The sequence below is a fragment of the Arabidopsis lyrata genome, assembly GCF_000004255.2.
Source record: "Arabidopsis lyrata subsp. lyrata unplaced genomic scaffold ARALYscaffold_5, whole genome shotgun sequence".
Lineage (NCBI taxonomy): Eukaryota > Viridiplantae > Streptophyta > Magnoliopsida > Brassicales > Brassicaceae > Arabidopsis > Arabidopsis lyrata.
Genome location: NW_003302551.1, coordinates 85234 through 96214, shown reverse-complemented (window position 1 = coordinate 96214; position 10981 = coordinate 85234). Strand labels below are relative to the sequence as shown.

Below are 10981 nucleotides of genomic sequence, written 5' to 3'. Positions count from 1 at the left end.
AGAAAAAGAAAAGAAAAAGGATTGGGTTTTGGAAATATCAAATGTGGGCAAGGAAACTCGACCGGAACCAATCGTTCTCTTTGCAATTGCAAAGCATACGATACGAGCAGAGATGGGCAGCACAAGCACCAGTTCTGCTCTTATCCACCATTTCCCCCTCACCACTCGCAACTTGGCTTCGCCTACAAAGCAGCGTCCTCCTTACGCTGTCAATTTCTGCAATTCGTGGAGGGAAGCTGGACTCCGATACTCTGTCACGCAACGCCGGAGCAAAGGCTTTGGCCGGGTGGCAGCTCTCGATGATAATTCTGACGATTCACCAACCCCCGGCGTTGGCTCTGCTGTAGAAGACAGACCACCAGGTAATTATTATTAGGAGAAACTCCACTTCCCGGGTTGTTGATATAGTTAGTTAGTTAGTTAGTGATGAATTACACTGTTGTTGTGGCAGATGCATCCGAAGATAGATCAAGTTCGGTCTATGAGTTTCTCTATCCCCGTAAAGAGGAGCTCCCTGATGACAAAGAAATGACTATTTTCGATCATCTCGAGGAGCTCCGGGAGAGAATATTCGTCTCTGTTTTGGCTGTGGGAGCTGCAATCTTGGGATGCTTCGCTTTCTCCAAAGATCTTATTGTGTTTCTTGAAGCTCCCGTCAAAACTCAGGGTGTACGCTTTCTGCAGCTTGCTCCTGGCGAATTTTTCTTCACAACTCTAAAGGTCCTGAACTAGCTAATGATCAGATTGACGACTGATAGAGTCATCTGCATCTTAGTCAAGATATATGACTTCTTTTTTTCTTGTTTTGCATTGCAGGTCTCGGGTTATTGCGGGCTTCTACTAGGAAGCCCAGTGATCCTGTATGAGATTATAGCTTTTGTCCTTCCCGGTCTGACACGGGCTGAAAGAAGGTTTCTGGGGCCAATTGTCTTTGGTTCCTCCTTGCTCTTCTATGCTGGACTTGCCTTCTCCTACTGGGTTTTAACCCCTGCAGCCTTGAATTTCTTTGTGAATTACGCGGAAGGGGTGGTAGAATCTCTGTGGTCTATCGACCAGTACTTTGAGTTTGTACTAGTGCTTATGTTCAGCACGGGCCTGTCTTTCCAGGTACGTTGCAATGATAATATACATGTTCTACAGCATTGCTTTAGCCATCTTCACCTGGAATTTGGCTGCTTCTTGTTGGTTTACAGGTTCCAGTCATTCAGTTACTCCTAGGACAAGTAGGGGTGGTGTCGGGAGATCAAATGCTTTCAATTTGGAGATATGTGGTGGTAGGTGCGGTGGTTGTAGCAGCTGTAGTCACACCCTCGACAGACCCTGTCACTCAAATGCTCCTAGCAACACCGCTTCTGGGGCTCTACTTGGGTGGTGCATGGATGGTCAAGCTCACAGGTCGGTGAGAAACTTAGTTGTTCAAAGACAAATAAATCATGTATCTTGTAGAGTATTTCACACTTTCCGTGCATGAGACCACAGTTTGGTACCCAAAGTGTTTATCTGAACTTCATCTTCTTTGGATGTACAAATTTAGCAACCTAAAGGAGCAACAAGGTTAAGGGGAGGGGTATTTATTGTCGATTATATGATTCATGATAATTCACATTCAGGAGATGAAAGGTCTAATCTTTAGATGCTGCAATGGCTGTGTGCGCTGCACTCCATGAAAGTGAAACATACAAGTGATTCCATATTCAAAATAATGAAGAAAATTCAAACTGGACCAGCAAGTAGCATTTATACGTCTTCGTGTGCAACACATGAGCATAGGTCTAAACACCTAGTTTCCAGTATAGCTCAGAGCTTGAGAGTATCAAGAGCAAGAGACCACAATCCTGGTAACTACAAGATGAAGATATGATTATGACGCTGCAGAGGGAAGAGTAGTTATCAAATATCATTTGCAATAGTTCAGAGTGTAAAACCAAGATGATTTGCAACATACTCTCCTCTGAACTGCCGAAAAAATAATAATCAAAATAAAAACCACGTTCTGCACATATGCTAGCTAGCCCACGGTCTTAATTATCATAAACATTTCAGACTTCAATTGGTTGTGTACCATTCTTGCTAAAAATGTAAAATGAAAATCAAAGAACAGAGTGGCAACACAATAATTCAACACAACATTCAGTTCTTATGATGTGAATTAAACAAATACAATTTTCATTTTCATTTTCATTTGTCCAAGTTTTGCTCTCTTTTCTCATCTGATAACCTTCTTCCATCAGACTCGGATGCTGAATCTCTGTCATGTTTATGATGCCTCATCCTCCTCATTGCTCCATCTTCCTCACTTGAAGACTCAGCCAAATGATGCCTTTTATGTTGCCTTCTCTTCCTACTTTTCCCACTATCTTCTTCCGAGCCACTCGAGGAGGCTGAACCTCTTTTGTGCCTGTGATATTTGCCTCGCCTTCTTCTTCCACTCTCTTCCTCACTATCACTTGAAGTGACCAACTCACTGCGCCTGTGACGCTTTAAATGTCTTCTTCTCACATCTTCGGTACTGTCATCATCGCAAGTCTTTCTTGAGCTATGCCACTTGTGCCTCCGATGGTGCCTCAGCTCATCCTCTGACCCGCTTTCATAATCATCAGTGCTATCATCGCTCCTTTTCTGCCTCTTGGATTTCTTCTCTTTCCTCCGATCACTGTCATCTGAATCAAAGTGTGCATGTCTTCGGTGCCTATTGTGAGATCTTCTAGACTTTCTTCTCACCTCAGAGCTACTATCACTTTCTGAGCTAGATTCAGATGCACCCCTTTGTTTTTTCTTAGTGCCCTTTGACTTCTTTACTTTGGTTTCTGTGTCAGCTTTAGCATTGGCAGCCGCCTCTAGCTTCTGCTCCCATTTCAAAGGAGCTTCTTGCTTCTCTAGAACTCGTCGTTTCTTCTCCTCAACCATCTGGATGAACTTCTTGCAGTCCATTTGTATAGAAAAAGCAACTGAAAATCTGCATTTTGGTATGAAAATAACCAAAAGTGCATCTCACAAAAGAGAAGAAAAAACAATGTTAGCTCTTCCATCAAACGGTTCATGAGGCCAGTCCAGCCAAAGCACAGAGAGTCAACTACATGATGGTAATACAGAACGAATAAAAAACAAGAAGGGATCAAAACTACACTTTCAGCAAAATTCCAGTTGTTACTATTAGGGTTAAGCATTCCATGGCTAAAAATCAATCCAAACAAAGCACAGAGACTAACTAACTATGTTTTGTTGAAAGGGAAGGGATCAAAACTACACTTTCAGCAACATTCCAGTTGTTACTATTAGGGTTAAGTATTCCAACATAATAACCAATGCAAAGACCTAATAAGCTTTGAAACTAAAGCGATGAGATTCACTAAATCTGAACCAAACTTCTTACCTGATGCGAGTGTGAGGTACGATAATCCAAAAGAGGAGAGGCAAGCCCACAACAGATTACGAATCTGCAAAAGAGGGGCAAGTCAAAGAAAGTCTACGATAGCCTCTGGCCTGGAAAAAAGAAAAAAGAAGCAACCTATAGACGAAAACAAATCAACGGATTTAGAGAACACAAGACGCTATCAGCAGCCGAAACCGGAACACAGATCTGATAGATCGATGATGATCCGTGAGTAATAATAAGGTTAGATCTTAAATTTGAGAGAGCTTTACCTTTGAAAGGAACAGAGAGGACGCTAGGGCTTTGCTTCTTTTGAGAAAATTGCCTTCGAGTCGTCTCAATATTTATTTATATATACACACACATCTGGTTTGCGTGCCGTTTATGCACAAAACCAAAGCACAGCGTGCCGTTTTGTTAATATAGAAACCAACATTATATATATATATTAACACCAACATTATTCCTCTTTGAATTAATTGTTCAATGATTTCATACCAAACAGTTGAATAAACTGGACCTATAGAAAAATAAAGATAGAATCGGCTTCTTCGTTTTCATTACTTATTATTAATGACGCATCACAACTTCATACGAAAACAAAGAATGACAGAGAAACAAAACCGAGACGGAGCCCATTGCAATCTGGTTTGCAGTAGTAATGTTCAGCATCCACATCATTTTATATAACTCTGAAAACAAGACTCAAGTCTCCAAATTGCTGTCTTGTCATTTTAATCTCGCGAACAACTTAGGTCGACCTGCAAGCAGATCAACGATACAATTTTCCATCATAGAATGAAACTTTAGGTGTATACAGAAAAACACCACTTACACATTTGTCAACACAATGCCAGTAATCAAAATACTGCCCAGTGCAATGTTTGTGGCCAGACTCATCATCTTGAATTCTCTTGACACATGCCTGAACCACAACAACAAGCTGTTAAAATTGAGCCACACTCCAAGCCATGTGATGTGAGATAGATAAGCAGCACCGAAAGCAATCAACCTTTTTTTATGTCAAAAGAATTACACACTCGAATAATGCAAAACAAGGTTATGACTTATGACCAATGACCTATTCACCTGATATTCAAGAAGTGGCTTCACACATTTTGGTTTGCAAGATTCCTCAAAGTATCTTTTCTGATCAACATCTTCTTCTTCTGCCCTATAATTATCACCATCGAGTAGGATGGAAAATCAAAGGTTAGATAAGCAAACTAAGGTAATGAATGGCCTACTAACGAAAAATACGTTCACTGTAACTATGACATAGCAACTTGTTGTCAAACTCAAAGTAGGGCTGTTTAAGGGATGAAGCTAAGCTTCCCATTTTACTCTTATGAACATACACACACAGCTCTTCAAGATTTTATGCAAAGCAAGAAAATGGAGAGAGCCACTAAGTAATACCCAACAAACTAAACTATAGAGGATGTGATTGTCATATAAGACATGTCGATTGCTTCTTACCCCGTGTGAAAGATACAGCTTACTATGTGTCAGAATTCGGATAGTTGTTAGTCTTATTTCCAAATCCTCCTAGACCAATCAAGACGGAATACAAATCTTATCCGATAACTAGCGTATTAGAATTTAGAGAGTAGGAGTAAAAATTGCAAGAGATCTAATAACGCAGAATCTTATCCGATAACTAGCGTATTAAAATTTTGTGACAGAAGGAACTTACATGGCGAAATTGGAAAGAAAGCTTGACCTGAAATCTGAGAGAAAAAAAAAAGGATCAAAATTTATGTGAGTGGCATTGTTTTGTCGTAAGCTCAAATATGGAAGTATTCATATGATATGATCAGCCTACCAAAGTAGATAGATACTCAAGGAGGAACCCTAAATGTTTCGATTCGATTTCCTCCAATTTCATCGTCTTCTACGTCTGTCTAGTTGCCGTTTCTGTTCTGAACATATGGGCCTGTACCAAGTAAAATTTTATGTAGCCCGTTAATGTCCAACATCCTCAGGCCCGGTGTCGAATATAAAAGATACAAAGCCGAAAATGTAAGTCAGAAAGATGCCAATATTTCAAAGGCCGAGGTGGATATTTTTTTTTTGGTACAAGGTTAAATTTTATACCATTTTCTGAATTTTTCACTTTACAATGTTGAAACAACTTAATCAAACATTGTAAAGTGAAAAATTCATTTTAATGATAGGAGGAGGTATATGTTATCTTTGGGTTGGCCGTGGGCATCCTTGATAAATTGCATTTGCAGGTGTTTCAGAAGAAGATGATTCTCTGTTTCTTTGGATCTATCATTTCCCTTTGGTTTAAGCCTAGTTGCCTCTGCTTTTATTTTAAGAATTCGTCCTCTTTCGATTGTGGTTTGATAATTTCTGCTTTCTATTGCTAGTTCTTTTCGTCTCCCTTGTTAGGGCCTAGATTCCGGGGAAGTTTCTTTTTCCTCCAGCAGTGCTTCCGGGGACTTCAGTTTGTCCGCCGGCTTAAGTTCCCTTGTTTGAGCGTTTGTAATCCTACTCTGGTTTCACATCAAATTCAATAATAAAATTTCAAGATGACAAAAAAAAAAACAACTTAATCAAACAAAAGACAAGAAGCTAGAAGGGGAAAGAGATACAACCAAAGTAGAAAGCAAGTAAAGAAACCGAGGAGGAAGAACCCCCGGGAAAGAGAGGAAGCGGTCTCGAATGGAGCGATCCAAAGAAGCTTGCACAGTTGAGCTGGGAGAGATAATGGAGGTGAAAATCCTTGCGTTACGCTCCCTCCAAATGAAGTAACACGCCGATTGAAGAAGCAGCTTGATGGTGATTATAGCATGAGATTGAGCTGGAGCTTGAGCCTGCAAAATCCAAGAAGAGATGGAAGCGATTGTAGATGGTGGATTGATCAAGATCCTCGAAGCAAAAGCATGCCAAACAGTTGCTAAGTAGGGACATTCAAAGAATAGATGGTTGTGAGTTTCTAATCCGTTGGAACAGAGTACACAAGCTGCAGGGATATTCAGTCCCCAACCGCGTAATCTGTATTTCGTAGGCAATCTTCCTTTAAACGCAAGCCAAGTGATAAATGAGAAGCGAGGAACCGCTTCCTTGAACCAGACCACCTTACTCCAAGACACCAAAGGAGAGTGAGTTCGCAATTGCTCCCAAGTTTCCTTAGAAGAGAAAAATTCAGCAAAACTTCCTGACACACGACGCCATAGATAGATATCCTGACCATTAGAGATATTTGGAGGAGTAATGGTTGTTAGTGTGATCATGAGCTGTTGTTGATTCTCAGATCGAGCACCCGGCATCCGCCACTCTCCATTTCTAGCTGCCTCAGCAACAAGAGCTTCTCTCCTTACTCTCAAGTCCCTAGGCCCAGTCGCTCCTAAGAAAGAAATCAAAGGACCATGGACAGTCCAATGATCAAACCAGAATGAAGCATGATTCCCGTTACCCACTTCACAGCGCATAAAGTTAACAATATATGGTTTTAGCCGAATCATGTTTTTGACGGTCCTTGAGAGCCTCAGACTGTCTACAATGGTCCAATAGCTTTTCCTGAGGAAAATGTTACCTTTGAGCCAAGCTACCCATAAAGAGCCCGCATTGGTAAATAAGTTCCAAATAAGCTTCAGCTGAAAGACAATGGCAAAGTCCTCAAGCAGCCGAATACCAAGTCCACCTTCTTCCTTGGGCTTACAAACATCAATCCAAGCTACTCTAGACCCCGCAGCATTTGACACTTTGTTCTTCCATAGGAAAGCAGCACATAGAGAGTCCACCTTGGCATAAAACCTTTTTGGCAGATTGAACACAGAACTCCAAAAATTGACCATGCCATAAATTAAAGAGATAAGGCGTATTTTCCCAGCAAAGGATAGAAACCTTACCGTCCACACATGAAGCTTGTTGGTGATTTTCTCAATAAATGGCTGCAAGGTAGCAAATGAGATTCTGGCCGGGTTGAGAGGTAGCCTCAAGTATCTAGTGGGGAAAGAGCCAACACTTATTCCTTGCAAGGCACTAAGGACTGCCACCTGAGAATCCGAATAACCCCCGAAGAAAATCTCAGACTTTGAGGGGTTCACTTCCAGCCCACTTAACCTCTTGAAATGGAGCATAACCTTGGCAATACCAGTCAACGAATGCCTAGCACCATCAGAGAATAATAACAAGTCATCAGCAAAAAGAAGGTGAGTGACGACAGGGGAAGAGCATAGAGGGTGAAGCCTTATGTCCCCTTGCACCACAGCCTTTTCCAATAATTTCGAGAGCACCTCCATGACCATGATAAACAGATAAGGAGAGATAGGATCTCCCTGTCGAATACCTTTCTTGCATGGGAAAAAACCCGCAAGCTCACCATTAATTGAAATAGAGAACCTAGGAGAGGAGATGCATTCATTGATCCAAGTACAAAAGAGAGGTGGAAAGTTTTGAGCTGCGAGAACTTTCAACACGAAATCCCAACAAACTGTGTCGAAAGCCTTTCTAATGTCCAACTTGAGCATGCAACTCTTAGGGCAGTTTTCTTTTTGGTAGTTTCTGATTAAATCTGAGGCAAGTAGGACATTTTCACCAAGACTTCTCCCTTTTAGGAAAGCAGCCTGGTTTGGACTGATGCAGTCTTGAAGAAGAGGCTTTAGACGGTTGGCAATGATCTTCGAGATGATTTTATAAGTCAGATTACAGCAGCTAATCGGGCGATAATCTCCCAAGTGGCACGCTTCAGGCTGCTTCGGGATAAGAGTAATTGATGTGTTATTGAAATCCTTTAGAAGGCGCCCATTCCTGAAAAATTCCTGAACTGCTGAGATAACATCAGCTCCTACAGTGTCCCATGATGCTCGATAAAATTCCACAGAGAACCCATCAGGGCCTGGACTCTTGTTAAGTGGCTTTGCAAAAAGTGCTGCCTTAACTTCTTCCGCAGACACCAATTTCTGAAGCTCATGCTGTTGAGTGTCATTGCATCTAAAAGAGAGAAGAACCTGCAACTCAGAAATGGACACAGGAGAGCTAGGCATACTAGTGCTTCCTATGATACCTTGAAAGTAGTCAGCCGCATACTCTTTTATTTCTGTGGTCTCAACAATCTTTCTATCAGTAGCGTCTCGCAAAAAATGAATATGGTTTCTTGCAGCACGTTGAGACACACACTTGTGGAAATAAGCTGTATTCCTATCACCAAGATGCATCCACCCCACTCTAGATTTCTGTCTAAAAAACTTCTCTTCCGCAGAGATAAGAAACTGCCAATGAGTTCTGGCCAAATGCTCTTCTCTAGCCGAGGTGGATATGATACATACACTCTTGTGATTCGTGGGCAGAGGTTGGAGTGGTTTGGTTGTGACCTGTGAGAAGGTTTCCCGGTGTATTACAAGGTAAACTGACGGAAGTCCCTTCCAAAAAGGAGGCTCTCGATGAAAAGAAAGCTATAATGATTGGAGAATTAAAGAGACTCTTAAAGCCAAGCAAGAAGAAAGAGAATAAGGAGGTGGATGCTTGGGAATAGAAAGCTTGCAAGTATTAGAAAATCACTTTCGCAAGCTTTAGACACTTGCCATGGATGGTCGATGGAGGAACTGATCACCTATCTTCAAATATGTAATCCAAAAAGAATAGTCTCGGGTCCCTTCAAGTAAGTATTCTGAGACTGCTTTTGCATATTCCGGTACCATCAAATGGATGCCAGGCCATCTGCTCTCGCATTGTAACCGAATCAAGGAAATCAATAACAAAACCATCTCTCAATTCTGGAGCAGGCAGTTCTGAAATAACTCTCACATGCCTGCACCTCTTACATGCACCCCCAGCAGCAAATCTGGAGCTTAGGATTAAAATAAGCAAGGAAGCAGCACAACTATTTGTACTCGTCGATTCAACCAAACACAAAGCGTACATGAAATAGAAAAGAGAATCTGGCAGAGTTTTTTCAAAGCAAACCTCAAATAAATCACACAACATTTTTTGATATGTAGCATGCGGATGAGTGCATATATCTCTAATTGATTAACAGAAACGAATGCAATTTAGATTGGCCAAGGGATTGCAGCGTGAGTAAATTACTGATTAGTATATTTGGTAAACAAAAAAATTGTTGCTTGTAGAAACAAAAGTTTTCCAAAAAAGGCAAGGGAAGGATGGATGATCTTGTTCCATTTCTATACCAGTTTGGCTGGATCTTTTTTGCAACTGGGAGTAGTCAGTACAAATATATATATAATATTATGTTACAGTTTTGGAATTAGACGCTGAGGCCATCAAAGCCACATTGCTTGTAAATGAGAGCTTGCTTTCTGGGACTAATGCCTATCCCGCAATTCACGGATACCTGCAATGCATGTGAAATCTTATATATTAGCAAGCAGAGTGAATCTTTATATAACTGTTGTTGATAAATTATTAGTACTTTAAATCAATAAACCAGTGAAAGGAAGGCGATGGTGTCGTTTGTTCGTAATTTACACCTCAAGAATAGCTTTTAGGTGGTGGCATAGACGTGGATGATCCTAGAAAATATCAAAAGTGTAGGAGAAGCAAAGGCGAAAAGGAAAGCATAGTGGGGACAGACAGAGCATGACTAGTGGTGTAAAGGAATCTATTAACTTAACTTAACAGCTTCTTTTTTGTTTTTACCCTTATTTTTTACTCAAAAAGTGTATGTGTGTGGTAAATGGTAATTTCTTTCTCAAAAGTAAGTTAGTGTGTTCACACTAGGCTGGTTAGGCCAGATCCCCGGGCGAGAAAAAGAAGGGAGAAGAAGATGGAGAACCTGAACTCCCGGTGAATCGAAATTCATGACTCGGATCTTAGCCCCCACGTCTCCGCGGACTGTGAGCTCCACTCTGTCGTTTAAGGAAGCGTCTCTGACGAGATCGGCGGCGTGGGCTTGCATAAGATTGACTCTATCGACGGAGATGGTGGCCTCCACATTCCTTGTACTGTGCGCATCCTGGTAGAATCCAGGCACCGTCGCCCTCCCCAGTGGCATGCCTTTGTACATCACCGTGAAGCTGGACTCGCCGTACCTGATTCCGACCTTGTTTGGGTTGACGGCGGTGAAGAGCATCCGGATGGTGAGGGAGAGGGAGGCGGTGGTTGGATCCAGAACAGCGCTTGGGTTTGAGATTCCCATGTACACCACTGCCACTTGCTGCAGATCGAACTGCGGCTTCTTCGGCTTCACCGCCAGTATTACTATGAGCACCACCGCCAGTACCAGCAGCGCCAGGAACGCGAACAGCAAGAACAAGCAGCAGCAGCATCCCTTCAGTGACGCCGACGACGACGATGAGTAGCTCCGGTAATACGGCTGCTGGTTCTGAGTAGCAATCGGATGTCCGTTAAGGCCTGGCCTAGAACTAGAAGGAGGAGGAGGCATAATAAGTGAAAGCAGGAAGCTCCCTCTCCCTTTCCACTCTCACTTCAATCTTCTGTAATGGCGGTGTTGTGTTGAACAACAATAAGAGAGAGAGCGAGAGACCCCTGTTTCCGTGTCTGGGCACTACTAGTACTGACAAATTAATAATATTACCAATTTTTTAACCACCAATAAACTATCAATAATGTAATTTACAGCAATTTTAGGCAAATCTCACACTCTTCCTCATCGATTCTATTCTAGACAACACCGGG

The 10981-nt window shown here is 41.8% G+C and overlaps 5 protein-coding genes across 8 annotated transcripts; 1 reads left to right on the top strand and 4 right to left on the bottom strand.

Moving 5' to 3' along the window:
* The first annotated feature begins 12 nt into the window (after positions 1–12).
* On the top strand, positions 13–1599 carry LOC9311129 (sec-independent protein translocase protein TATC, chloroplastic). Its single transcript, XM_021024313.1, has 4 exons — positions 13–362; positions 452–720; positions 817–1107; positions 1194–1599. Exons 1-4 carry the CDS (start codon positions 113–115, stop codon positions 1401–1403), a joined length of 1020 nt encoding a protein of 339 aa, XP_020879972.1. The 5' UTR covers positions 13–112; the 3' UTR covers positions 1404–1599.
* Positions 1600–2005: 406 nt separating this feature from the next.
* LOC9311128 (CAX-interacting protein 4) lies at positions 2006–3744 on the bottom strand. 4 transcript variants are annotated; one of them, XM_021024319.1, is made up of 4 exons: positions 3646–3742; positions 3509–3580; positions 3374–3437; positions 2006–2956 (listed from the first exon to the last, which is right to left on the bottom strand). In XM_021024319.1, the coding sequence occupies exon 4, from the start codon at positions 2929–2931 to the stop codon at positions 2179–2181; it is 753 nt and encodes a 250-aa protein (XP_020879978.1). In that variant the 5' UTR covers positions 2932–2956; positions 3374–3437; positions 3509–3580; positions 3646–3742; the 3' UTR covers positions 2006–2178. The 4 variants fall into 4 exon arrangements, with proteins under 4 accessions (XP_020879978.1, XP_020879977.1, XP_020879976.1 ...); XM_021024318.1 differs by having other exon boundaries at positions 2006–2990; positions 3646–3741; XM_021024317.1 differs by lacking the exon at positions 3509–3580 and having other exon boundaries at positions 2010–2990; positions 3646–3744.
* A 98-nt stretch (positions 3745–3842) lies between these two features.
* On the bottom strand, positions 3843–5271 carry LOC9311127 (cytochrome b-c1 complex subunit 6). The gene is made up of 5 exons (XM_002875013.2): positions 5199–5271; positions 5070–5103; positions 4463–4547; positions 4209–4298; positions 3843–4134 (listed from the first exon to the last, which is right to left on the bottom strand). Coding segments are annotated over exons 2-5 (204 nt in total). The 5' UTR covers positions 5072–5103; positions 5199–5271; the 3' UTR covers positions 3843–4107.
* Positions 5272–5934: 663 nt separating this feature from the next.
* On the bottom strand, positions 5935–6846 carry LOC110228240. The gene has a single exon (XM_021024972.1). It carries the CDS (start codon positions 6844–6846, stop codon positions 5935–5937), a length of 912 nt encoding a protein of 303 aa, XP_020880631.1.
* Positions 6847–9483: 2637 nt separating this feature from the next.
* LOC9311126 lies at positions 9484–10896 on the bottom strand. Its single transcript, XM_002875012.2, has 2 exons — positions 10119–10896; positions 9484–9677 (listed from the first exon to the last, which is right to left on the bottom strand). The coding sequence occupies exons 1-2, from the start codon at positions 10725–10727 to the stop codon at positions 9591–9593; spliced, it is 696 nt and encodes a 231-aa protein (XP_002875058.1). The 5' UTR covers positions 10728–10896; the 3' UTR covers positions 9484–9590.
* Between the last annotated feature and the right edge of the window lie 85 nt (positions 10897–10981).

What these genes read in the sequence shown, in the direction of transcription:
- LOC9311129 (XM_021024313.1), top strand. Translation starts at nt 113, where the DNA reads ATGGGCAGCACAAGCACCAGTTCTGCTCTTATCCACCATTTCCCCCTC. An exon ending in TGTAGAAGACAGACCACCAG is followed by an intron (nt 363 to 451) that starts GTAATTATTATT and finishes TTGTTGTGGCAG; the next exon opens with ATGCATCCGAAGATAGATCA. An exon ending in TTTTCTTCACAACTCTAAAG is followed by an intron (nt 721 to 816) that starts GTCCTGAACTAG and finishes TTTGCATTGCAG; the next exon opens with GTCTCGGGTTATTGCGGGCT.
- LOC9311127 (XM_002875013.2), bottom strand. An exon ending in AGCCACTTCTTGAATATCAG is followed by an intron (nt 4,299 to 4,462) that starts GTGAATAGGTCA and finishes GTTGTGGTTCAG; the next exon opens with GCATGTGTCAAGAGAATTCA. An exon ending in GGCATTGTGTTGACAAATGT is followed by an intron (nt 4,135 to 4,208) that starts GTAAGTGGTGTT and finishes ATCTGCTTGCAG; the next exon opens with GTCGACCTAAGTTGTTCGCG.
- LOC9311128 (XM_021024317.1), bottom strand. Translation starts at nt 2,931, where the DNA reads ATGGACTGCAAGAAGTTCATCCAGATGGTTGAGGAGAAGAAACGACGA.
- LOC110228240 (XM_021024972.1), bottom strand. Translation starts at nt 6,846, where the DNA reads ATGATTCGGCTAAAACCATATATTGTTAACTTTATGCGCTGTGAAGTG.
- LOC9311126 (XM_002875012.2), bottom strand. Translation starts at nt 10,727, where the DNA reads ATGCCTCCTCCTCCTTCTAGTTCTAGGCCAGGCCTTAACGGACATCCG. An exon ending in TCGATTCACCGGGAGTTCAG is followed by an intron (nt 9,678 to 10,118) that starts GTTCTCCATCTT and finishes CATGCATTGCAG; the next exon opens with GTATCCGTGAATTGCGGGAT.